Source organism: Piliocolobus tephrosceles, chromosome 10 (genome assembly GCF_002776525.5).
Source record: "Piliocolobus tephrosceles isolate RC106 chromosome 10, ASM277652v3, whole genome shotgun sequence".
NCBI lineage: Eukaryota > Metazoa > Chordata > Mammalia > Primates > Cercopithecidae > Piliocolobus > Piliocolobus tephrosceles.
This window is the reverse complement of record NC_045443.1, coordinates 63,613,546-63,641,305: the sequence shown is the minus strand read 5'-3', so window position 1 is coordinate 63,641,305 and position 27,760 is coordinate 63,613,546. Positions and strand designations below refer to the sequence as shown.

The window sequence follows — 27,760 nt, the reverse complement described above, 5'->3', positions numbered from 1 at the left end:
AAACCTCTTTTCCTTTATAAATTACCCAGTCTTGTTATGTCTTTATCAGCAGCATGAAAACAGACTAATACAGATCCTTTGAGTTTCTGTAGTATCAGCTGTAATGTCTTCATTTTCATCTTTGATTTTATTAATTTAGGTCTTCTCTCTTTTTCCATAGTCTGGCTAAAGGTTTGTCAATTTTGTTTATTCAAAAAACTAACTTTAAAGAAAAGAAACAACTTTTAATTGATCATTTGTATTGTCTTCATTTCAGTTTCATTTATTTCTGCTCTTTCATGCTGCTAATTTTGGGTTTGGTTTGCTCTCACTTTTCTAATTCTTTAAGATGCATTCTTAGGTTGTTTATTTGAAGGTTTTCTTTTTTTTTTTTTTTTTTTTTTTTGATGTAGTGTTTATAGCTATAACTTCCCTCTTAGTGCTGCTTTTGCTGTATCCCGTAGGATTTGGTATGTTTTGTTTCTGATATGATTTGTTTAAAGAAATTTTTTAATTTTCTTCTTAATTTCCTCATTGACCCATTGGTCATTCAGGAACATACTGTTTAATTTCCATGTGTTTGTTGAATTTCTAAAATTCCTCGTGTTACTGATTTCTAGTTTTATTCCATTGTGGTCAGAGAATATACTTGATACCATTTCAATTTTTGGGAATTTTTAAAAATTTGTTTTGTGCTAACATATTATCTATTTTCAAGGATGATCCACGGGCTAAGGAGAATGTGTATGCTGCAACTGTTGAATAAAATGTTCTGTAGATATCAATTAGGTCCATTTGGCCTGTAGTCCAGATTAAGTCCATTGTTTCTTTGTTGATTTTATGTCTGGATGATTTGTCCAATCCTGAAAGTAAGGTCACCAGCTATTACTGTATTGAGTTCTATCTCTCTCTTAAGCTGTAATAATATTTCTTTGTATATCTGCATGCTCCGGTGTTGGGTGTACATATATTTACAATGGTTATATCCTCTTGCTGAATTTACCCTTTTATCATTATATAATGAGCCCTCTTTGTCTCTTCTTACAGTTTTTGTCTTGAAATTTATTTTGTCTGGTAGAAAGATAGCTACTCCTGCCCTTTTTTGGTTTCCATTGGCATAGAATGTCTTTTTCCATCCCTTGTTTTCAGTCTATATGAGTCATTATAGGTGAAGTGTGTTTCTTGCAGACAAGAGATAGTTGAGTCTTATTGTTTATCCATTCGGCCACTCTGTGTCTCTTGATTAGAGAATTTAGATCATTTGCACTCAATGTTATTATTGATAAGTAAGGATTTACTCCTGCCATTTTGTTATTAGTTTTGTGGTTGTTTTGTGGTCTTCTTTTTTTTCTGTCATTCCTTCCTGTCTTCCTTTTAGTGGTAATTTTTCTCTGGTGGTATGTTTTAATCTCTTCCTTTTTATACTTTATGTATCTGTTGTATGTTTTCAATTTGAGGTTACCATAAGGCTTGCAAATACTGTCTTATGCCCCATTATTTTAAACTGATGATGACCTAACACTGATTGCATAAACAAACATGCAAAAAGAAAACTAACAAAAACTCTACACTTCAACTTGCCCCCTGCTTTTTAACTTTTTGTTGTTTTTTTAATGTTTTATCATACTGGCTATTTCTTGAAAGTTGTCATAGTTATTAGTTTTGATTGGTTCATCATTTAGTCTTTCTACTTAAGTTTGCATACCACCATTACAGTGTTATACTGTGTTTTTCTCGGCGCTTACTATTACCAGTAATTTTTGAAACTTCAGATGATCTCTTATTGCTCACTAACATCCTTTTCTTTCAGATTGAAGAATTCCCCTTAGCATTTCTTGTAGGACAGGTCTAGTGTTAAAGGAATCCCTCTGCTTTTGTTTGTCTGGGAAGGTCTTTATTTCTCCTTCATGCTTAAAGCAATTTTTGCCAGATATACTATTTGAGGATAAAAGTTTTTTTCTTTCAATACTTTAAATATGTAATGCCACTCTCTCCTGGCCTATAAGATTTCCACTGAAAAGTCAGCTGCTAGATTTACTGGAGCTCCATTCTATGTTATTTGTTTATTTTCTCTTGCTGCCTTTAGGATTCTTTCTTTTTCCTTTACCTTTGAGAATTTGATTATTAAGTGTCTTGAGGCAGTCTTCTTTGGGTTCAATCTGTTTGGTGTTCTATAACCTTGTGGTACTTAAATATTGATATATTTGTCTAGGTTGGGGAAGTTCTCTGTTATTATCACTTTGAATAAACTTTCCATCCCTATCTGTCTCTACATCCTCATTAAGACTAATAACTCTTAGGTTTGTCCCTTTGAGGCTATTTTCTGGATCTTACAGGCATGCCTTATTCCTTTTTCATTCTTTTTTCTTTTGTCTCCTCTATTTTCAAATAGACTGTCTTCAAGTTCTTTAATTCTTCCTTCTGCTTGATCACTTCTCCTATTAAGAGACCGGGGTGTATTCTTTAGTATGTCAATTGCATGTTTTCATCTCCAGGATTTCTGCTTAATTCTTTTTAATTATTTGAATCTCTTTGTTAAATTTATCTGATAGGATTCTGAATTTCTTCACTGTATTATCTTGAATTTCGAGTTTCCCCCAATCACCTATTTTGCATTCTCTCTCTGAAAGGTTACATAACTCTATTTCTCTGGGTTTGGTCCCTGGTTCTTTATGTTATTCATTTGATGAGGTCATGTTTTTAGATGGTTTTGATGTTTATAGATGTTAATCAGTGTCTGAGCATTGATGAGTTAAGTATTTATTATAGTCATTGCAGTCTGGGTTTGTTTGTACCCATCCTTCTTGGGAGAGCTCTGCAGGTATTTGAAGGGGCTTGGATGTTGGGATCTAATTTTTTGGTCACTGCAGCCATATCTGCATTAGGGGGCACCCCAAGCCCAGTAATGCTATGGCTCTTATAGACTCATAGAGGCACCACCTTGGTGATTTTGGATAAGACCCAGAACAATTATCTGGATTACTAGGTAGAGACTCTTAGGAGTGACACATGCACCCCTGTGGTCACTACCACTGGAACTGCACTGGGTCAGATCTGAAGCCAGCACAGCACTAGGTCTCACCCAAGGCCTGCTGTAACCACTACTTGGCTACTACCTATGTTTTCTCAAGGCCCTAGAACTCTATAATCAGCAAGTGGCAGAACCAGCCACCCTTCAGGGTAAAGAGTTTCCTTCAGGGTGGAGAGTTCCTCTGGGCCCTGGATGGGTTCAGAGATGGCATTCAGGAGCCAGGTCCTGGAGTCAGGAACCTTAGAAAACTACCTGGTGCTCTATTCTGCTGCAGCTGGGCTGGTACCCAAAGCACAATAAAAAGTCCTTCCCACTCTACCCTCTGCTTTCCACAGGCAGAGTAGCCTCTCCCCATGGCCACCACCTCCAAGGGGCCATGGGGAATACTGCCAAAGTACCACCAGTGTTCACTTAAGGTCCATGGACTCTTCATTCAGCTTGTAACGAATGCTTCCAGCCCCAGGATTCTCCCTTCAGAGCAGTGGGCCCCCCTCTAGCCCAGATCAGGTCCATAAATGCCATTCATGAGCCAAGACCTGGAATGGGAACCCGAAGGGCCCACTTGGTGCTCTAGCCCCTGGGGCCAAACTGGTACCTAAGATTCAAGACAAAGTCCCCTTTACTCTTCCTCTGTTTTTCTCAAGCAGAAAGAATCTTTCTTCATGGCCACCACAGTTGGGAATATGCGAGATCACACTTGAAGCCAGCATGTCTCAGATTTTCACCTAAGGCCCATAGCGTGTACCACCTGGCTGCCACTGCTGATTATTCAGGGCCAAGAGCTCTTAAGTCAGCAGCTGATGAATCCTGCCAGAATTGGGTTCTTCCCTTCAAGGCAGCGAGTTTTGGCCCAGGTTTTATCTAGAAATCTTGCTCAAGAGCTACAGCCTGCAATGGGGTCCTTCCAACTTCGTGTGGTGCCCTATCTGACTGTAGCTGAGTTGGTATCCAAGTTGCAAGACAAAGTCCTCTTTACTCTTCCCTCTTCTCTCCTCAAGCAGATGGAAGGGGTCACTTTTGGAACTGCACACTGTGCTGCCTGGGCTTGGGGGAGGAGTGGTGCAAGCACTCCCTTAGCCACCCCAGCTGGTATCTTACTAGGTCACATGCCCACCAAGTGAATGGGCTCTTAGCCCAGCACAGCACTAGGACTTGCAATTCTTGCAGCTTAGACTGCCAAGTTGATTTAAGGCCCCAAACCACTTTAGTCCACCATGGTGGGGCTTGTCGGAGCTCACATGCCAACTGCTGGGATAGATGATTCCCATCTAGCTAGGGCTGGTCCAAATGCTTCCTCCATGGGTGTTGGCTGACTTCTGCCTGGTATTGTTTTCCACTGTGATAGGGAAGCACCAAGTTCCAATGCAAAGTCCCAAAGTCACAGCACTTTTCCTCCCCCAAGCTCACAGATTCTTCATGCCATGAGACATGCAGGATGGGGAAAGGTTGGCAAGACTGTTTTTCCTACCCTTGTCAGTGGCTCTTTCAGTGATATGAAGTTAAAACCAGGTACTGTGATCACTCGCCTGACTTTTGGTTCCTACAAAGGTGCTTTTCCTGTGTAGACAGTTGTTAAAGTTGGTGTTCCTGCAGGGAGGATGATCTGTGGAGGTTTCTATTCAGCCATCTTGCTCTGCCTCCCAAGGTCTGCATTTTTTAATAGAATATAAATTCCTTGAGATCAGGGACTAAGTCTACATAATTTACCACTAGATAGCAAAGTGCCTAGAATTTAGGAAATTATCAATAGATATTCAATGGAAGGTAGGGAGGGAAGCAAGGGAGGGGAAGGGAAGGAATGAGGGAAGGAGGGAGGAAATGAGGAAGAGAGGGAGGGACTAAAGCATTTCAAACTCAGAGTGAGGCCAGAAGATAGTTATACTTGGGTAAGATAGTGTTACATAAGGTGATTGAGGTACTAATACAAAGGATGGATGGCATCAAAGAGGAAACAGTAGTGACTGCTTTATCTGCTCATTCTCTTTCTGCTTACTCCAACGGGGAACATTTCTTTGTGACAAGAAAATGGTTTCCCATGCAGAGCAGAAGAAATGAAAGGGACCAGGAGAGGGGCCAGGAGAGAATGGTACCCTCCCTGTTAGGACAGAGGAAGCCAAATACAGGTGTGAGAGTCCTTGATGTAGGCAGCACAGCCTTCTCCAGTTCTGAATTCCAGTGGGTCTGCATGGGGCTCTCATGAAGCTCTGACTCACTGCAGCAGGACCATGGCTTCTCCATGGAAAGTCCACAGGGCTCCCCAGATGCTTTGCCTCTTGGTGATCTGCAGTGACTGCACTATTAGTTTTCCATCTGTTCCTTTATTTGAAATGGATCAAGTCCCATGAAACAAGGGAAAGTCAAATAAATGCCCCTGACATACAGGCATCTGTAACAAAATGAGGAGGATTGATTTACTAGTGCCCTTGTAACTTGGAGTCTGCTTGAGGCTAGCTTTATTTTTCTTCCCTTTTCTCAATAGTATTTCATCTATACATTCTTTTGGTCCATTGTTTAACAATTACTATATGATGAGTCTGAAACTTTGTAGCATTTAGTTACATGAGGGGGAAATTTCATGTACATAAAACAGACATGAAGTTTGGCCTAATGAAAGGACCCTAATTTTTAAGTCTCAGTGTCCCTAATCTATAAAATGGTAGTATGCCCTTCTTTACAGAGTTTTTCTGAAGGCTAAGTTAGTGAATGGATGTAAGAAGACTTGGAAAAGCATAAACTGCTTTAAAAGAATGGATAATCTTTAAAAGTATCGGGCTGGGTGCGGTGGCTCAAGCCAGTAATCCCAGCACTTTGGGAGGCCGAGACGGGTGGATCACGAGGTCAGGAGATCCAGACCATCCTGGCTAACACCGTGAAACCCCGTCTCTACTAAAAACTACAAAAAAAACTAGCCGGGCGAGGTGGCGGGCGCCTGTAGTCCCAGCTACTCGGGAGGCTGAGGCAGGAGACTGGCGTGAACCCAGGAGGCGGAGCTTGCAGTGAGCTGAGATCCGGCCACTGCACTCCAGCCTGGGCGACAGAGCAAGACTCCATCTCAAAAAAAAAAAAAAAAAAGTATCATGAATTTCTTCATTTTAATCTCTCTATTCAGGCAGGTTCCTAGCTCATGTTAGATTCATGGGTACTTAGACATTCATGGAAGAAAGAGGCCAAGTGAGTGTAGCTCTTAGTTCTACTTTTCCCTGATTATTTAAGAAGTCTGATTTCTTGTGGAAGTTTATCCTTTCTCCATTTCCCTTTCAGGCACAATGGAACTCAAGCTTTGTCCTTCTTAGTTGTCTTTGAAGATGCAACATTTGGCCCCTTATGTTGAACGCTAAGTGACCTAACTCAGCGATGACTAGTTCTCACTAGCTGTAGTGCAGCCTTACCTGGTATCTTTCTCAGGGTCGTCTTTCACTTCCAGAGTGTTCTTTCCTTTTGCCCACCCAGCTGCCCCATCCCTTGTTGTTCAGCTGGACTCCCAGATCAGAACATCTGATCATTCTAATCCTAGCACAGTAATTCTGGATTTTCATATTTAAATAGTTATTCAACATAAGATACCGCCCTGCCTGGCACCATGGCTCATGCCTGTAGTCCCAGCACTTTGGGAGGCTGAGGCAGGACCATCGCTTGAGCCCAGAAGTTCAAGACCAGCCGAGGCAACATAGTGAGATCCCCATCTCTACAACAACAACAACAACAAAAACTGTTTTAAAAAATTAGCTGGGCATTTAGTGACACACACTACTCAGGGGGCTGAGGCAGGAGGATCACTTGAGCCCAAGAAGTTAAGACTATATAGTAAACCAAAATTGCATCACTGCAGTACAGCCTGGGCAATAGAGTGAGATCTTGTCTCAAAAAAAAAAAAAAAAGGATTCTAGCCAAAAGAATACCCAAAAATACTTGCAAAAATAAAAGACTTCCTCCCAAAAATAGCTCATTAATTTGCTAAGCAATACTTGGTATCTTCACTTCTCTATTAGGTGGAAACAGTACTGCAAGTAAATATCCTACTTTCATCTAAAGAAGAACTTAAACCTCTAACTAGCCATCTATAGCCTACAGAGGACTTTCTCAGCAGCACAAGTTGAGCTGTTATTCCCTTTCAGGCTCCCAGCCCATGCTATGGACTGATGACATTTCATTGAAATTATTAGATGTTTGTCTCTTAGACATTTAGAATGTGAATTGCAGAAAGGTAGAGGCAGTGATTATTGGTCTTCAAAATACTAGCCTCTACCACATAGTCTGGCAATTATAAATGCTTAAAAATATTTTTAGAACAAAACAGTCCATAAGTAGTTGTAAGAATGTAGTTAACTTATCTAAGGGAACATTGAAAATCAGAGTAATTAAATTCAAAGATAGCCATGCCAATTGCTTCAGTTTTACTTGTAAACACCAGTTTTCAATTATGTCAACAATGTGATTATAACAGCTTAGAAGTGAAAATTACAGATGGAGAGTTTTCCCAAAGGAAAGTTGCCTGAGGCTTTTGAAGCAAGTGCAATTGTGAGATATCCTGCCCAGTGCTTTTTGCTGGTCCTTACCACCTCTTACTTTTAAATGTCCACCACTCAGGCCATCATGCTTAGGAAGAAAGGCGGTTTCACTGAAGTAAGCCATTTCCTGTTTCTGATATCTTGCATCATGGTTTTATTTAGACTATCAGATGACTGTGTAGGAATACATGACTGATAGATGTGGGTGCTGTTTGCTATTCTACAACCCCCTACCCAGCAAACACACAAGTTATAAAATGTCACTCCCACGTAAATTGTTCTTTGATTGTCACATTGCTCAAACCTTATCTTCTAGGTCAGAGTTTCTAAAGTAGGGTACATGGATAAACCCCAGCGGGGAATTAATGAATTCCCCTGAAATCATGCACACAGTTTTTTTGGGACAAGGGTTCACCTCTTTCATTAGATTCTCAAAGTAGTCTGTGATATCACCAACAGTTAAATACCACTATTAATTGTTTTGTCTTATATTCATAACAATCAAAATATAGTAGGAAACTGGAAGTTTGCGTATCTGGAAATTTCCAGTATCCAAATAACAATAATAATGACAACAAGACAACAATAAGACTATGGCTAACATATATTGAACACTTACTGTGTGACAGTTATTACCATAAGTTCCTTGTAAGAATTGTATTACTTAATTTCACGAAATTCTGTGAGTAGATACCATTGTTATCCCTAAATTAGATGTGAGGAAACTAAGACCCATGAAAGCTAAATAACTTGTTAATAAGTTTGACAAGTGTGACATTGGAAAGCTTAAGGGAAAATTTTGACAATTAAATAGAACTGATTTTGGGAGAAATAGAAATTGGAACAATTCTAGTATTGCCATATTTTAAAAGCAGGAATTTTTTTTTAACTTAATGCTTTAGAAGACATTTGATACCTGAATCAGTTATACCAGAAAAACAGTCAACATCTCTGTTCAATCTATTTTTAAAGGAATCCTGACCTATATATCACATATCTTCAGGGGTCACATATTTTTATATTTGACAATGCATATTTGTATATAACCTTTCTTTGGAGGTGCTCCAGGAAACATACAGATATTAATCCAGCTCTCCCATCACTGCATGAGATAAATCCCAATCATAATTTTGTTTCACATGAATATTTGTGCCAGGTAATATTTATGTGCTGTACATCCCTGCCACTGATCAAATTTATGTTCAGACTCCCAAGGGATGGAAAAATTCTAGTATATCCCTCATGTCACTACACAGAGGTGGAAAATGCCCAATAACCTTTCTCTGCTAGTCTGGGTGGCAAGAACTGAGACTGAAAATGCAGCAGTTCATCACAGAAACCCAGCTCTGATCCCCACAGCTTTGCTGAACCAGGGGATGTTAGGAAGAGCTTGAAATGAGTATTGGAAAAAACATCTGTTTATTTCCTGAGGGGAATAAACTTCCTAGTGGCACCACTAAAAGTAATATACAGATAAAACTGTAGTATGAGCAATAATATTTTTTTCAATAGTAGTACACGGATATAGCTATAGTATTCTGGTGTGTGGCCCAATTCCCCTTACCAAGGCATTGGTACAATTAATCAACCAAGTAAGCGTGGGGAAATAACTCTGTCTGCTCCATTCAGATTCTGCTCCTTTATCATTTTGCTTCTGCACCGTCCAGCAATATTTCTGTTTGCCACAAGCTGATGCTCACCACCCCATTATAATTCCCTGTTTAGGGACTGATGTGCTCGTTCATCCAGCAGTTACCACGGAGGACCTGTAAATATTCCAGGCACTATTCTAGATGCTGGAGATACAGCAGGGAACAACACACTGTTGTTGACACCAGCATTTCAAAATTTGTGACTTACTTTACAGAGTTTTCACCAATAGTATTTCTATTTAACTGTTTATGGTGTTTTTAAAAATCTCTGCAGTTAATAGAATGTCAAGAAGTAAAGAGCTTAACCTGTTTTGCTGAATATGCCTCTAGCGGTTGCTTTTACATTGTACTTTCTCTTTTTATGCTACAGCCATGGGGTGAGGGTTTTATAGATCATTTTGAGGTGTGACGAAAACTATTTTAAGACCAAATTTTTCTGTGGTATTTCAGTGTTAAATTTCTCTTATATGACATTATATAGTGTGCCTGCCGTGCTCCAATCACTCGCAGCAACACAAACTTCCTGTTTTCTGGGTTCCCTTTCTCAGTGACAGATGTCAACATCCACCAGTCAAACAAGTTGGAAACCTTGGGGCCTTTTTGATCCTCACTCACTTCCATGCTTCCATGCTTCCCACATCCTAATTGGTCTCTAACTCAGGAAAATTCCTCCTCATTAATATGTCTGAAGTCCATGCCATCCACATAGCCACTGATGTATTTTAGTCTATCATGTGTTGCCTCTGTGTGGCATAGTCAGTACCTGTCCCTCCATATCCACCCTACCCTCATTGTATGGGTCTCTATTTAGACTCAAGTTCTCTGCTTCCTTTGAATTTATGTGTGTGCATGGATGGAATAAGTTCTTGCCCTTGGGATGTGAACATAAGCAGGCCAGTAATGGCTTTTAAGAGAGCTGTCTTTCCCCTTCCACCAGCTGAATGAAAACAAGATAAAGTCCTAGGGCAGAAGTTTCTAAACTTTCTCAGTCCACAGAGCCCTTAGTGTCTCAGTAATTTTTTGCAGCACCTCCAGGCCAAATAAAATACCACTAGTTCAATTTACTAAGTAGTCAGGTCCAAACAACACAGTTCATATTTTCTCCTAACAACTTATTAGCCATGTGAAAAAAAGATATTTATAAACTAAAAGAACAACACATGTTCATTTCACTTTTAAGTAACCACAAGTAGTTAATAATGAATGGTATGTATGTGCCTATTGAACATTGTACAATTTCTCAAATCCTTAAATGAATGTTGATAATCTCAATTCCTGTTTCACACTGGTTTTCACATGGGACTTGCTTTTTACCACAGTAACTGGAAAAAAAAAAAAAAAACTCAGCTTTGGAAAGCTGTGACATAAACAAAGCACTATAGTGTAAGCTAATGTTTAACTGAACTACCTGAAGCTAGCGGGTGATGTTGTGTCCAGCAGGTATCAAATGTGGCCGTGTTTTCTTGAAAATTTAAAACATCTAATGGTAGTCCTGTGAATTCACCATGGATTCATGTGCCTCAGTGCACAGTTTGGCAACCAGAGCATTAAGGGATGACAAAGTCACAAAACGGAAAAGAGCGTAGCTCCCTAAATCTCTGTGTGAGACGGAGCTGACTAATGATCAGGAACACCCACCATAAACTTGTATGTGAGCAGAATAAACTCCTGTTGTATTTGAGTAATTATTCATTTTTTTATTTGTTGACACAACATAGCCTAACTTAATCCATACATTATATGACAGCAGTGGCCTTCTAATGGTTCTCCTTGACCAAAGATTAAGGTCTTTCTCCTGAAGACTTTACACTACCATTACCAAAACCATTGCTAACCTTTTCTAAAACCCAAATCTGAGCACTTTCTTCGGATCCTTCATGGTATAATGTCTGTTGGTATCCCAGTCTCTTCTACCAATCTGTCCTCATGCACCAAACCCTAAGTCTGTCTCTCAATCTTAGCTATACGTTAGAATACCCTGAGGAGCTTTAAAAACTATGCCTAGTTCCCCACTTGCAAAGATTCTGATCTCACTGACATGGACCAATTCTTTGAAAAACACAAACTGAATCAACTCACCCAATATGAAATAGAAAATTTGAATAGCCCTACAACTATTAATGAAATTGAATTTGTAATTTAAAAACTTCCAAAGCCAAAACCTCTAGACCCAAATGGCTTCACTGGAAAATTTCTCCAAATGCTTAAAGGGAATTAAGAACAACTCTGAACAACCTCTTCCAGAAAACAGAAGAGGAAGAAATGTATTTTCCAACTGATTTTATGAAGCTAGTATTATTATCCTGATACCAAACCAAAGACAATACAAAAAAGAACACAGCAGATTAGTATCACTCATGAATGTAGATGAAAAAAATATTAATAAAATATTAGTAAGTAGAATTCAGCAAGATAGTTTTAAAATTATATACCATGACCAAATGGGGTGTATTTCAGAGGTGCAAGGTTGGTTCATTATTACAAAATCAAACAGTGTAATCTACCATATTATCAAGCTAAAGAAGAAAAAATCACATGATCATGCCAGTCAATGCAAAATAAATTGACAAAATTCAAATCTATTCATTATTAAAACTCTCAGAACAGTGGGAATAGAGAGGAACTTTCTCAACTTGGTAAAAAGTATCTATAAAGGAAACCCACAGCTAACATAGTACTGAGTGATGAAACACTGAATGGTTTTCCTCTAAGACCATGACAGTAAAGTCTCACCACTCTAAATTAACGTAGTGCTGGAAGTTCAGCCAGTGCTTGAGGCAACAAAGGGTGATAAATATGTATAGATTAGAAATGAAGAAGTAAAATTGTCCCTATTTGCAGATGACAGTTGTCTATATAGAAAATGCTATGGAATTTACATAAAAACCCACAAAACTTCCAGAACTAATAAGTTCAGCAAGGCCACAGGATACAGGCTAAATATACTACAATCAATTGTATAACTATATACTAGCAATGAACATATGTACATTAAAATTAATAATAAAATATAATTTAGGCCAGGCATGGTAGCTCACGCCTGTAATCCCAGCACCTTGGGGGCCAAGTCAGCAGAATTCCTTGAGCCCAGGAGTTTGAGGTCAGTCTGAATAACATAGTGAGATTCCCCTCTATAAAAAAAATTTAAAAATATTTATAATTGTTCCAAAAAATGAAATTCTTAGGAACAATTTATAATTGTTTCAAAACAAATTCTTAGTACAAAACATACAGTACTTACATACTGAAAACTGGAAAATGCTGATGAAAGAAATTAAAAATCTAAATAATTGGAGAGTCAAACCATGTGCGTGGATTGGGAGACTCAGCTTAGTAAAGGTGTTAATTCTTTCTAAATTGACATACGGGCTTAATATAAATCCTATCAAAATCTCAACAAAATATTTTGCAACTATAGACAAGATTATTCTAAAATATAAACTTAACAATATTAAAAATGCCAATAGGATTTTTTTGGCACAAGATATATTTTACATTATTGCAAAAATAGAACATGTATACTTGCAAAGATTCTGTGAGAAATTATGTTTCCAAGGTATGCTAGCTTGTCGTTTAACTTTTCTGTGAAAGATTAGAGACCCTGCCCATGAAGCCTTCCTGAATGAGGTATGTCATACCACCAATCACATCTCCTTTGAAAGAGATTGTACAAAGAACAGACACCCGAAAGCAGGGGCATACGTGAGGAGGCTGGCAAAGCCCTCAGTGTCGGTCTCTCAAAATTGGTCAGTCTGGATCTGCTTGAACATACAAAAACAAAACAAAACAAAACAGAAAAGTATCATGGGCATAAGGCATTCAGAACCTGTATCCAACCATCTCATTTTTTTGTAAACTGTTTTGTACAGGATGGAAATCCAGCATCATAATCTTGTTTTGTTCTGTGACACTCTTGTTTCTGGAAATTCTTGTCTCATTGCTTATTTAAAAAATAAAATAGGCTTACACAGAAAAAGGGAGTTACCAGTAAATTTTGGCAAGTCCCTAAAATTCAGGAGCTATATGAACAGGAAATTACAACATGGACAATTGTCACAAGAGTTGCTGAAAGAGGAAAGAAAGCCATATGTAATGATTAAACAACAGGTGGTACAGGCTCTGACAAGAGTAAATAAAGGGTGATCATGGCACAGCGTGGGAGGGCCCCTAATCCATGTGGGCAAACGATGTTCTCAATGGTTCCTCAGAGGAGTCATCCCAGAGCTGCCTTGAAGACATGCTCAGCTAGGGACATGGATGAAGGGGAGGTATTAAAGGCAGAGAAATAACAAATGGTAGGAGATTACATGAGGTCTGGGGAGAGCATGTCCTGTAGTTCAGTTTGCAATTTTCCTCAATTCTAGCTGCATGTTAGAATCCCCTGGAGAAACTTTTCAAACACTGAGTGCACCCCAGACCAATTGAATCATATACCCACTGATGGGACATTTTAAAAAATTAAACTCCTAATTTTGAGATAATTGTAGATTCATATGCAGTTGTAGAAAATAATATGGAGATTCCTTATATCCTTTACCTTGTTTTCCCCAATAGAAATATCTGCAGAACTATAATGTAATATCACAACCAGGATATTGACATGGATGGAGTCAAAATACAGAACATGTCCATTACTACAAGGATCAATCATTTACTCTTTTATAGCTGCATTCACTTCCCTCCTTCCCTTAACCCTGGCAACCTCTAACCCATCCTCTAGTGCTATAATTTTGTCATTTCAAGAATGTTAAATAAATGGAATCATACAATGTGAAATCTTTGGGGTTGACTTTTTACCTTAGCATAATTCTCTGGTAATTGATCTGGGTTGTTACTTGTAGCACTAGTTTGACCCTTTTGATTGCTGAGAAGTATTCCATGGTATAGACATACCACATTTGTTTAACCATTTACCTGTTGCAGGACATCTTCGTTGTTTCTGTTTCCTGCTATTATGAATAAAGCTGTGATAAGTATTCATTTACAGGTGTTAGTGTGAATGAAGGCATTCATTTCTCTAGGATTAATGCCCAGGAGTGTAATTTCTGGCTCATAGGGTGGTTGCATATTTAGTTTTCTAAGAAACTGGCAAACTGTTTTCCAGAGTAGTTCTCCTACTTTACATTCCCATCAGTAGCATCAGAGTGATCTAATTTCTCTGCATCCTCACCAGCATTTGGTGTTGTCACTAATTTTTATTTTAGCCTTTCTGATAAGTGTGTAGTGATGTCAATTGTAGTTTTAATTTTTAAGTAATTTGAGCCATTTCCCTAATGGAAAATGTTGAGTATTTTTTCGTGTGTACTTACCTGCCATCTGTATATCCTGTTTAATAAAATATGTCATGTCTTTTTCCTATATTCTAAGTATTTGCTTTTTTACTGTTGAGTTTTGAAAGTTGCTTATATATTTGAAATACTATTCTTTTGTCTTTTGTTGGATATGTGGTTTGCAGATATTTTTTCCTGGTCTGTAGATGTTCTTTTCATCTTAAGCAGGTCTTGCAGAGAGCATTCATTCTTAATCTTGATGAAGTCCAATTTGCTGGATTTTTTTCCTTTTATGGATCATGCTTATGTCAAATCTAGAAACCCTTCACTAAACCTAGATCTTAAAATTTTTATCCTATGTTTTCCTACAGTTTATAAGTATGTCATACAATTTCTATAATATTATGGGTTTTTTTGACTGTGATTCATTTTGAGTTAAATTTTATACAAGGTGTGAAACTGTGGGCAAGTTGTGGGATTTATTTATTTATTTATTTTGCCTGTGGATGTCAAATTACTCCAGCATCATTTGTTGAATAGGCTACATTTCCTCTATTGAATTGCATTTGCATCTTGTCAAAAACCAGTATGTCATATTTGTGTGAGTCTATTCCTGGGTCCTCTGTTTTGTTCCAGTGATCTATATGTCTATCTCTCCATCAATACCACACAGTGGTTTTGCTTATGTTTTTTGATACAGAGTCTCACTCTGTCACCCAGACTGGAGTGCAATGGCATGATCATGGCTTACTGCAGCCTTGACCTCCCAGGTTCAAGTGATCCTATTGCCTCAGCCTCCTGAGTAGCTGGGACTACAGGTGCACACTACCATGCCCAGCTATTTAAAAAAAAAAAAAAAAAAAAAATTATGTAGAGATCACTCTGTTCCTGCTCTTGAACTCCTGGTCTCAAATGATTGTCCCCTCCCAGCCTCTTAATGTACTGGGATTATAGGCATGAGCCACTGCACCTGGTCTACCACATAACCTTTATTACTCTAACTATGTAAGTTTTGAAATTGAGTAGACTAAATTCTCCCACTTTCTTCTTTTTAAAAATTGTTCCTTTTCCTTTCATATAAATTTTAGAATAATCTTGTCTACAATTACAAAATATTTTGCTGGGATTTTGATAAGGTTTGCATTAAACCCGTATATCAATTTGGAAAGAATTAATGTCTTTGTTAAGCTGAGTCTCCCAGTCCATGCGCATGTTTGTTTCTCCAATTATTTAGGCCTTCTTTAATTTCTTTCATTGGCATTTTTTAGTTTTCACCATGTAAGTACTGTATATGTTTTGTTACTTGTACACCTAAGAATTTCATTTTTGGAACAATTATATATGATATTATTAATGTTAATGTACATATGTTCATTGCTACTATATAGATATAAAATTGATTAAAGAAAATCAACACTTTTTATGTTGACTTATTCTATCCACTGGAATATTAGTTCTTAGATGGCAGGAATAGTATCCATTTTGTTCAGTGTTGTATCTCCAATGCCTCAAACACTATCTGGCACATAGTAAGTGCTCAGTTCTTATTGAATGAGTGAATGGGATGCCTTTTCATTTATTCTAATCTTACATCCTTCAGAAGCACTTTAAAGTTGTCTTCATATAGTTCTTGCACAGTTTTGTTAAGTTTTTTCCTAGGGATTTTACATTTTGACTATTGTAAATGGGGCCTTCTCTTCTATAATAACTGGCTTTAATATAATAACTAACCTTTAACTGGCTGCTGTTTGTCTATATAAAGGATATAGTTTTCTACATATTAATTGTATAACTGTCTATGTTTTTAAATATCCTTATTTGTTTGTAAGACCTTTTCATAATTCTCTTATGTTTGCCAAGCATCGCTGTTACTTTTCTTAAAAATCTCTGGAGTTCAGTAATTAAAAAGATTGAATTACAAACACAAAGAAAAACAGCAAACAACTAAATTTCATTCTTTCAGTGGGATTCTGTTCAGTTATGTTGAATAAGTAATGGTATAGATGTAAACCTATACCTTTTATTTTCTAAGATAATTAGATATGGTGATTAAGGAAAAAGTCAAATTCAGAACCTTTTCTTTCCTCGCTAGTTAGACATCATCTGTTGCCTGTGCTGCTTGCTAATTGAAAGAGATTACAGTGCTCGCTACAAGGTCCTCTTAATTGGGGGAGTGATACTTGCAATTTAAATCACAAAAGAAAGAAATCATCTGTACATATTGACTTGCCCAAGTTCCACTGTTTTACCGCAGTGTTTGTTCAGTAAACCTTGATACATAAGTGAACTCATGCAAATGAATCCATCTGTCTTCATTTCTTCTGTCTTCATTAGATCATTATGCAGACATTAAACACCAAAAGGGGTATTAAATGATTAATTAGCCAAGTGGAGATTTCAGGCGAGCCAAAAGCAAACTCCAAAAGCAGGTACCTTTCTCTCCAGACCACTTCTTCTCTCCCACGCCCTACAGAAACATCCATAAAAGATTTAGTCAATTATTCTGGGACCACAGATACTTATTGGCAGTTACCATTCTTGTAATTCAGCAAATTTTCTTGCAAGAATGTTCTGTCTTTACTCCTGAGTTTTGCCTAATTTATATTCCTTCTTTGGTCTGCTCTGCTCAGCTAATCCTGGTCAATAAGTACAGCAGATTGGATAGAAGACAAAATTGTAAAATAGATGATGCATTTTGAACCTCAGGCCCTTCGCTCTATGTTGTTGCCTGGACCATCTTCTCTGTGGCTGCTTCCCTGCAACTCACATTGTATGGCACAGTGGTCTGTGACGTTGCCTCTTTGACTAGGCTGTGGCCATCTTGAGGATAATGGCCTTTGCTTTTTCCATCTTTGAGTTTTATTGTCTGGCTCAGGGTAGGCATTCAGTATGTGCTTGAATCAATGAATGCACAAATTACTCAAATAACTGGTAGAGGAATATTTTCTCAATTTCACATTATTAAAATTAGCTCTTAGGAAAACATTTGAAATGTTTTTAAATGACAGGATAATTGACTAGTATCAGTTTTAAAAGTAGCCAGATCGATGCATTTATATTTTAATAATGATGAAATTAAACTAAAATAATTGAGCTTTTCTAGATTTTCAGGATTCAGCCAGAAGCCCGGGAAGCACCTGGGTTCCTTCTGGAGAAAATGACATTGTCCACCTCCCATAAGGCTGTACCCGTGCATCCTATTTTATGCAGGAAGCATGTCCTTGAAAACTTGGAGTAGAAAGAAATTTTTTTGAATAGAAACTTACTTCTCACATGCCTGGTGTTAGTATTTTAGAGTTGCTTCTTCATGAAAATTGGATAGACCTTTAAGATAGGCACTTTAAAAAACTATGCTTCCAACTCTACATGTAAAGTTCTATAATCAAATGTTTAAATATATAGGATCACTCTGCATATTTAAAGAAGATGCAAAGAATCTTTTTGTTGGCAAAATTGTTGGGCACATTATATCTCTTTTATATGAATGGTCATAATCTGCTATGTCATTTTGTTTACTTTCATTATTAACTGTATTTTAAAAATTTGTAACTAGCCTTCTACCAACAAGGGTTTAGAGGGATTGTTTATTAAGGTGATGTCTTCAATATCAGTTGAACCTATGTATAATTTCCATGAGATTTCTGGGGATTTCTTTGTTTTGTTTTAAGGAGTACAGGGGAAATGCACATAGTGATAGAATTTTGTTACAGATGCTTCTGGTAAATGATGTAAAAGGTCCTGTACTTTCATGTACTTGACAAGAATTTTCATTCTTGAATTTCAATTTTTATTTGGTCTTTCATACCAAATGTAGTAGATACACAGACTCCTCCTTGGCTTCTACTTTAAAAGACAATAATGACTTATGTATACAGTGTCATGAGACTGCCATGAAAAGGCAGGATTCCAATGATGGTATGCTGGGATGTTAAAGTCACAGGAGCTGGCAAACTTGAAAGTCCTGCCTTGAAGGACATTCTCAAGGCTGCTGAGGAAATAAGTAGCCTGCTGTCTGCAGCCTTCTTCCCCAAAGTACTCTGTTCTCCTCAGTAGATCAGATGAGATACTGTTTCTTTACCTAATGTAATTTCATTTTTTCATTGGCTAGTGGGATAATATACTAGCAGCAGCAATTTAAAAACCTTTATGATACACATTCATAGATATTTTCAACATTATAATTAACTGTTATTAGGGAAAGGGTTAAGATGTGCAAATAATTTTTTTTTTAATTTCACTTTGAAAGAGCAAGTTTGTTTTTGCATTTTAATATGTATCTTTGATGTTCTAGAAGTTCATTACCCCTGAAATGTGTAACTTAATTTAGGAGAAGTTGGAAAATTGGACAATTTCCCCATCCCTACCAAGAAAATATGTTTGCAGGTAGGGGAATAACATCACAGGGAATTTTAAAACAGCATTTATCCTAATTAGCCTCTGGAAGGTAAATATTGACTCTACTCATTTTTATTTTTGAAAGGGAGGATATTCTTACAGTTTTCTTACCTTCTGTTCTGACTAAAATCAAAAGATTTGAGCTCTGTCTTGCTGTATAGACATTATCTCCACAAGATCTATGAAACTTTAAAATTTTGTAAGTAGAGAATGAAAGATTTATGGCAGTTACCTGGAAATTCTGAGGATCAATCCTGCCTTGCCATACTGTGACATATTCTGCAAGAATGATATGAGTGTTACATAAGCCATCATACTTTGTTTTCGAAAGACAAAGAAGCTAAAGTCAATAATACTTTTCTAGAACCTGTAGAAAGCTCTCTTCTCCTTTCAGTTGGCTTCCTAACCTGAAACATACCATGAACTTTGAGTCTGTCACTGTGCTATATATGTTCATATTATCATTTAAAATTCTGTTCTAATTCCTTACTTTACAACTTTTAATTGTTCCCACTGGAGTTACAAGGAGAGAAACCAGAGAAAGTCACCCGAGAATGGCAGAAAACAAAGGGTGAATATTATTTGTACATAAGACAATTTGTACTATTTATTGTCAACCTGGAGTGAATACCCCACCAGTGCCCATTTTCATAGCCTCTAATAGGATATCTGCCTCAGCATTATCTGCATGCACATCTTTATGAAATATTCTGTAAATTACAATGGAAGGAGGCCATAGATATCTTTTCTCATAAAAGAAAAAGTGGAAAGAACTTCTGGGGAGGAGTCACTTAAACATACACAAAATGACATTGGCAATTCTACTCTCATTTTAATACGGCAAATGCTTTTCTTTTAACAGAAGAATTCAAGGGCTCCACAGTCGTCGAGTTGATGAAGAAGGAAGGCACTACCCTGGGTCTGACGGTATCGGGAGGAATTGATAAGGATGGCAAGCCAAGAGTATCTAATCTGCGGCAAGGAGGAATTGCTGCTAGGTAACTGCCTCTTGGGGAAATCTACTGAAAGGAACACAGGGTGTAATTAATTCAAAAATTAAAGCTCCATCAAAAGTGGTCACTAATAAATAAATAACAGCTGCCATCTGCCAGGCAGCACAGGCCAGCAGAAGCACAGTGGGGCACGTTTCAGAAGCTGCTCCCCAGGTCTGCCCGTGTGGCTGTTCTAGCCTAGGCTGCAGTCACCAGGGAGGTTCTTGTGTCATCTCAGGAGCTGCCAGGCCCTCATAAGATTTTAATTTCAAAATGACCATGTGCAGCTAGTCTGTAAATGTGCCACTGAACAGCAGACAGGCTGCAGTAGGAAGGAGATGCTCCAATCATCTAAATGTGAAATAGGTGACCCATATAATGTGTATGGGGAAAGTGCCAGAGAGGGACATGGCTACCCTTGAAAGAGTGGGAGACCCAACTCTGAGTTTTCAGTGAAAATTTTATTTATCCCACATCCCCTCTCCTTTCTACCTGTGTGATTTTCAAGAGTTGGTTTCTGAAAGGACAGAAGGCTTAGAGGAGGAGGTCTCACCTGTCTTTCTTTCCATAACTGCAAACTCCACTCATTATTGCCAAAGGCAGAATGTCCTGGATAGTGGGTAGGGGCGGACTTCCTTGAGACACATTCTAAATCTGCCTCAGAAAAAGGGGGCGGAACATCAGGTTTCATTAAAAGTGAGGCCAAGCCGGGCAGTGGCTCATGCCTATAATCCCAGCACTTTGGGAGGCCAAGGCAGGTGGATCACGTGAGGTCAGGAGTTCGAGACCAGCTTGACCAACATGGCGAAACCCATCTCTAGTAAAAATAAAAATTAAAAAATAGACAGCCATAGTGGCACATGCCTGTAATCCCAGCTACTTGGGAGGCTGAAGAAGAAGAATCACTTGAACCCAGGAGGCGGAGGTTGCAGTGAACGAAGACTGCCATTGCACTCCAGCCTGGACAACAGGAGCGAAACTCCGTTTTAAATACATACATACATACATACATACATACATACATACATACATACATACATACATAAAATAAAAGTGAAGCTAAAGTACCTTAAATTCAGGCCACCAATATTCATATCCACATAATTCCAGGTTAAATCTTAGAGTTCTTGCCTCATTAACTGTCATCTGAAGTGGTGATTTCTGTGATTACTTTTAATGATCAACCTGTTTGTACAATTTATAAACTTAATCCAGTGGATTGCTTCATGATCAGAAGGTACTGTTTGTAAGGGAGGCTGGTGTGGACACAAGCACCTCAATCTGCTTTCTTTAGGCTTTTAAGAAGCATCTTTCCACACCCAAAACCTCCTTTATTTTATAACAATCATGGCCAGTTCATGATGCTAGGGGTTCATAAGTCTCCATAAGAGCTTCTTTATATCTTATCTTATATTCTTCATAAGAACTTCTTTATATCTCTCCCTTAAGGCAAGTGTGATGGGGGAGAGGGGTAGCATTTTCAGTTGTATTAATGCTGTAATTAAAAGTGTTACTGTGCCAGTTATGCTGAATATTAAAAATCACCAAATAGTCACTATTTAAGGCACTACCATTTTGTAGGTAGTAAATCAAAATAATTAAAGATGAGATCCCTGCCCTAAAGGGGTTCACAGTCTATTAGTGGAGATAAGGCATAAAAATCATGAAACATTTGGGAGCAAAAATGGCATTGCATGATAGCAAAAAGCAGCAGCACAGAAGTTATTACAGAGTATTAGGCGGTTAAGTTGACGTAAGTGTCAGTAAAGTGAGGTAAGGGCCATGCACATACTGCAGACTGGGGCAGATTAGGAGGCTCTTTGAAGGAGGAATGATTGGAGCTGGATTTATATATAAAATAAATGCATTAGCTATTTCTATTTTGGGAGAAAATGTTATTGAAGGTCCTTATCAGTGACATGAATTTTAACTCCTATTATTGATCTTGCTACCTTCTCTTGGTTTAGAAACAGAATTTGACTAAAGTCCAAGAGCAGCCAATATTCTGTTATGGTGGTATAGAGAGACAAGAATGTTACTGAAAGCCAATATTTGCATTGTGATTTCTCCTTCACCAATACTCTTCTTATCAATCCTGCTGTAAGCAATAAATAACAAAATAAGCTGACCCTTTCCTTAGTCCTGGACAATCTCCCGGTGAAGTTATTGAAAGCTGTGAAATGTACAAAAGACGGGCAGCAAAAATGAGAGGGATTGAGAATAAAAAGATGTGTGTTATATCTAGGATCTGGATCCCATCCCGGAGAACCAACTGGTTTAGGGCAAGGAACTTAAAAAGAAATGCTTCTCTTGATTTTGTTTTATGGTGCTTTTAAAAATAAAAGAGGCGAAAAGGAAAAAATCAGAGATAGTGGCAGATTCAGAGCAGGACTTCTAAGGTATCACAGGCTGCATGAGTAAAAGGGATCCTTGGTTCTCATCTGACTTCAGCTGTACTCTTACCCTTAAGGGCCCACCATCTCCTAGGAGGCAGGGACTTCTGCTGTCAGCCTTCTAGGCTTGCTTCTCCACTTGCATGCTTACTCATGAAGGGAAAGTGGAAATATAGTCAGACTGGCCTGTGGAGAGGGTGAGTCTGCTGAAACAACATTGTCTATTTTGCAGAAGTGACCAGCTGGATGTGGGTGACTACATCAAAGCAGTGAATGGAATCAACCTGGCCAAATTCCGCCATGACGAGATCATCAGCTTGCTGAAGAATGTGGGAGAAAGAGTGGTTCTTGAAGTAGAGTATGAGCTTCCACCAGTCTGTAAGTACAGTAGTCCCCCTTATCCACAGGGGATACATTCCAAGACCCCCAGTGGGTGCCTAAAACTTCTCATAATACCAAACCCTATATACATTGGGGTTTTTCTTTTTCTATACATACATACTTACGATAAAGTTTAATTGATAAATTAGGCACAGTAAGACATTAACAACAATAACTGGCTGGGAGCAGTGGCTCACGTCTATAATTCCAGCACTTTGGGAGGCCGAGGCAGGAGGATTGCTTGAGTCCAGCAGTTCAAGACCAGCCTGGGCAACATGGCAAAGCCCCACCTCTACAAAAACTAGAAAAATTAGCTGGGCATGGTGGTACACACCTGTAGTACCAGTTACTCAAGGCTACTTGAGCATTAGGCGGAGCATCACTTGAGCCCAAGATGTTGAGGCTACAGTGAGACATGATTGTGCCACTGCCATCCAGCCTGGGGGACATAGCAAGGCCCTGTCTCAAAAAACACACACACACAACATTAATAAAGTGAAACAATTATATCAATATGCCAATCTCACTATTCTTGTGCTTTCAGCCATTATTAAGTAAAATAAGGGTTCCTTGAACACATACACTGCAAGGGTAGGTGCGGTGGCATATGCCTGTAATCCCAGCACTTTGGAAAGCTGAGGCGGGAGGATCACTTGAAGCCAGGAGTTGAAGACCAGCCTGGGCAACAAAATGAGACCTTGTTTCTACCAAAAAAAAAGATTAGTCGGGCATGATGGCATATGCCTGTAGTCCCAGCTACTTGGGAGGCTGAGGCAGAAGGATCCCTTGAGCCCAGAAGGTCGAGACTGCAGTGAGCTATGATTGTGTCATGGCATTCCAGCCTAGGTGACAGAGCAAGACCCTGTCTTGAAAAAAAAAAAAAAGTACAGCAAGAACACAACAGCCAATCTGATACCAAAGACGGCCATGGCTGCAAAGTGACTAAGGCAGGTAGTGTAAACAGTGTGAATGTGCCAGACACATCCAGATGGATAGAGCAGACAGCGTGAGATTATCATCACACCACTCCTAACAGCACACAATTTAAAACTTAGGAATGATTTATTTCTGGAATTGTCTACTTAACATTTTCAGACTGCAGTTAATTGGGGGTAACTAAAACCACAGAAAATAAAACTGCAGATAAGGAGGAATTGCTATAATCATAACCCAGAGGAAGAACAGCAGCACCACAGTTTTTCCTAGGCAAAATCAGCTTCTTAATTTTTTCCCTTTGCCATCAATATCTCATTACAGGAATGGCAAAGCCAACTTTCTTAATATTTAAAAATTATTTGAATTGGAAAACTTACAGCCTACTCAGGAAGAATTTTAAAAGTCTTCAGTAACAATGAAATTATGAAGGGCCTATGTTCTATTTGCCACTTAAGCCATTTTAATTCAACATGTTTGTAAGTTCTGTGCAGTAAGTACCATCCAGGCTTTGTACTTAGTGACTAGGTTTAGGAAAAGTATATTTAGTATTCTTTATATTGGTTCTTTATGGATACATTCATTTCTTTTTTAATTTTTAATTTTTGTGGATACACAATAGGTATATATATATATATATATATGATATATCCATTTCTGAAGCATGAAAATAGCTTCAGAACACATATTGTCAAGTAGTAATAATAGTAATTATAACAGCAGTAGCCAACAGATTTTGATTGTATCAAATGTCTGGCATTATAAAGAACTTGACTTGCATTGAGTTATTTAATGCTTTCCACAAGGAGTGTCCGCATAGCAGAGATAAACTTTACTATCAAATAGACAAGTTCAAATCCCAGCTCCACATTTTACTAGCTACATGCCTTTGAGAAAGTTACTTATGCTTTCTATGTCTTAGTTTCCACATCTGTAAAATGGGAATATTATTAGTTCCTACTCATAGATTTGTTATGAGGATTAACTGAGTTAGTATTTGGAAATGCCTGGCACTATCAAAGTTTTCAATAAAAAGGCAATCAACACTACAAGATAGGCATTTTTTCTCATTTTACAAAGCCTGGATTCAATATCTGAATCCGGGCTGCCTGACTCCAAAGTCCATATGCATATTCATTGTGAGGTATACTGATATATGATTGCTGCCCTGCCTTTATGCTGTTCTAGCACCACCTCTCCTATTATTAGCTATGAACATGGATGCTACCCTGAGATACTAATGAGAACTGAGGTTGATTATGAAGAGTTGGGTAGAATTCGTTTGTTCAGCAATGACTTACTGAGCATTTACTATGTTCCAGCCACCACTACGTACTAGGAGCCTGGGGGACATGAGTAGAGTTTATATTATAGCAAAAGACAGGTAACAAAATAAAACCATAATAAATAAGTAAATTATATAGTATGAATACTATGAATCCTATGGGAAAAAGCAGTGCAAGGAGAGTGATTGGGAGTGCTGGGATCAGGGTGGGAATGCAATTGCAAATAGGGTGGTTAGGACAGCATCACTGAGAATGTGAGATTAGTCAGTGACTTGTGAAGGAGGTGAGGGAGTTAGTTGTATGGATTTCTGGGGGAAGAGAGTTCCAGGAAGAATGAACAGTCATTGCTAAGACCAAAAGGTGGGAATATACTTAAGGTTGTTATAGAAACATTAAGGAGGACAGTGTGGCTATAGCAGGATGAGCAGTAAGAGAATTAGGAAGTGGGGTCAGAAATGTAAGGGGGTGGGGCATTTTTGTAGGTCATTGGGAGGACGTTAAGTTTTTCTCTGAATGATACAGGAAGTCACTATATGGTTTGGGGCAGAGGAGTGACATGATGTGATTTATGTTTTCAGAGGCTCTCTGGATACTGTGTTGACAATAGACTATAAGAGACCAGGGTAGAAGCTGGGAGATGAGCTGGAGAGCAGTTACAGTGATCCATGTGAGAGATGGCGATGGAGACAGTGAAAAGCAGTCAGATTCCAGATCTGTTCTGGAGGATTGCCTAATGGATTTGATGTGAGTTGTGCAGAAAAAGAGGAGTCAAAGTTAACCCCAAGGTTTTGAGCATGAGCAGCTGGAAGGGCAGAGTATCCATTAACAGGAGTGGATAAGAATGTGGGTAGAGCTGATTTGTGAGGGAAGGATCAGCAGTTCATTGCTTGAAATACTACATTTGAGGTGCCTATTTGACATGCAAGAGGAAATGTCGAGACCTGAAGATATGATTTGGAGTTTGAGAGAAAGATCTGGACTGTAAATATACATTTGAGAGTAATGAGAATATAGACGGTGTTCGAAGCTTGGGGACCAGATTAGAGGACTCAGGAAGCATGTGCATAATCAGTCACAAGTTTGTATTCTTCACATAAAATCTAACACCAAAGATTTAGTAGTCAGTTTGTAACAAAATCAATTTAAGACTATGTTCACAAACCTTGCTACCACATTTTTTCATTTTCAGCAAGGCTAGGCAATAAAATAGAGTGTAAAGGCTTGGACTGTGTCAGTAGTTAAATGGCAGCTTTGCTCATTTCTGTCTTTGTGACCTTGGGCATGTTATTTAAATTCTCTCAGCCTTCGGTTTCTAATCTATAAAATAGCTATAGTAGTTGCAGGATTTTTTGTAATGATTCAATGTTACAATCACATAATCATTGTTGAGACCATTTCAAACACTTTGTAAGTAACTAATATTAGCCATTATTACCATTATTATACTGAAATGGTATATAATTATACCATTATTATACGTGTTTTTTTGAACTTTACATGAGTCAGTTTGCTTTGAAATCTCTCTCTCAAACCATTGCCAAAGACATAGAGAAACCAGATATCTAGATTATACATTTATATTCCTCTGGGCCTATCAATAAAAGGCAACCCCTTCCTAAAACAAACTCTAAGTGTAGTTTTTAGGCAAAGGCCAATAGAAGATTTGTCCAGTGTTATGGGTGATTCAGAACTAGAGGTTTCTAGGAAGACTTGAAGAAGGTCGTGCCAGCCAGGTGGAAAGAGGAATATTTCAGACAAAGGGTGCGGCAAGAAGGGAAGATGACAGCCCAGTGCACAGGTTAAACTGCAGATAGGGAAAGACAGACAGGGGGCTGGATGTGGTTGCTGACACCTGTAATCCTAGCATTTTGGGTGGCCAAGGCAGGTGGATCACTTGAGGTCAGGTGGATCACTTGACCAGCCTGGCCAACATGGAGAAACCCCGTCTCTACTAAAAATACAAAAATCAGCCAGGCATGGTGGTGGGTGCCAGTAATCCCAGCTATTTGAGAGGCTGAGGTAGGAGAATTGCTTGAATCTGGGAGGTGGAGGTTGTGGTGAGCCAAGATTGTGCCACCGTACTCCAGCCTGGGCAACAGAGCAAGACTCCATCTCAAAAAAAAAAAAAAAAGAAGAAGAAGGAAAGAAAGAAAGAGAGGGCTTGGAGATAGATGAGGCCAATGAGGCACACAAGGACCAAACGAGGGCCTTATAAGCCATATTGATGGAGCTTGGCATCCAGTGGGCCATGAGGAGCTCTTAAAGGGGAATGGCATCATAAGATCTGAGTATTTAGATTTATCATTGTAGGAGGCCAAATAGAGAAAAGACCAGAGGCTACAAGCCCAAAGGCTGGTACGATTTTCCAAAAGAGAAGTGAGACCCTAAATAAACATAGCATTAGTAGAGTTAGAGGAGAAGATGGATATCAGAAATGTTTAGGAGTTAAAACCTGTAGTGACTTGGTGATTACGCAGTACCATCTTTTTCTCCCTCATACAATAAAGTTGATGGACAAGGGCGGAAATATGTTTAAACACACAAGTGTGAATTGTTTTGATGGAAATCAGAAGGGGTCTACTCTCCAAGAATAATCTCTGTCTCTTTCTATTATGTTTGAAGAAAGTATTAAGATACTTGAGTTCAGAGTGGTTGAAGGGATTAATTAGTTCCTCTTTCACTTAGCTGGGACTGCTAGAGCAGAAACAGGCCATCCACAGCTGAAGGTCTGTAAGGAGAACTGACTGCTAAAAGACAAGCCACCCAAGGCCAAGACTGGTAGCTCTCTCAGGATCACAGCAGTTTGAGGCTCAGCCAATCACAGAGTTCAGAAAGAACCAGGAGAGACAGAGAGAGAGAGAGAGAGAATGTGTGTGTGAGAGAGAGAGAGACTGTGTGTGTGTGTGTGTGTGTGTGTGTGTGTGTGTGTGTGTGTGTGTG

At 38.5% G+C, this 27,760-nt stretch overlaps 1 protein-coding gene across 4 annotated transcripts in view; it reads left to right on the top strand.

Moving 5' to 3' along the window:
* GRIP1 (glutamate receptor interacting protein 1) overlaps window positions 1-27,760 on the top strand; it is a 325,602-nt gene that overhangs the window by 118,231 nt on the left and 179,611 nt on the right. For all 4 annotated transcript variants that reach the window (XM_031936348.1, XM_023225078.1, XM_023225077.2 and 1 more), the window contains 2 exons: window positions 19,698-19,833; window positions 22,453-22,598. In XM_031936348.1, the coding sequence (XP_031792208.1) occupies window positions 19,698-19,833; window positions 22,453-22,598 (282 nt within the window). The remainder of the gene's footprint in view (window positions 1-19,697; window positions 19,834-22,452; window positions 22,599-27,760) is intronic.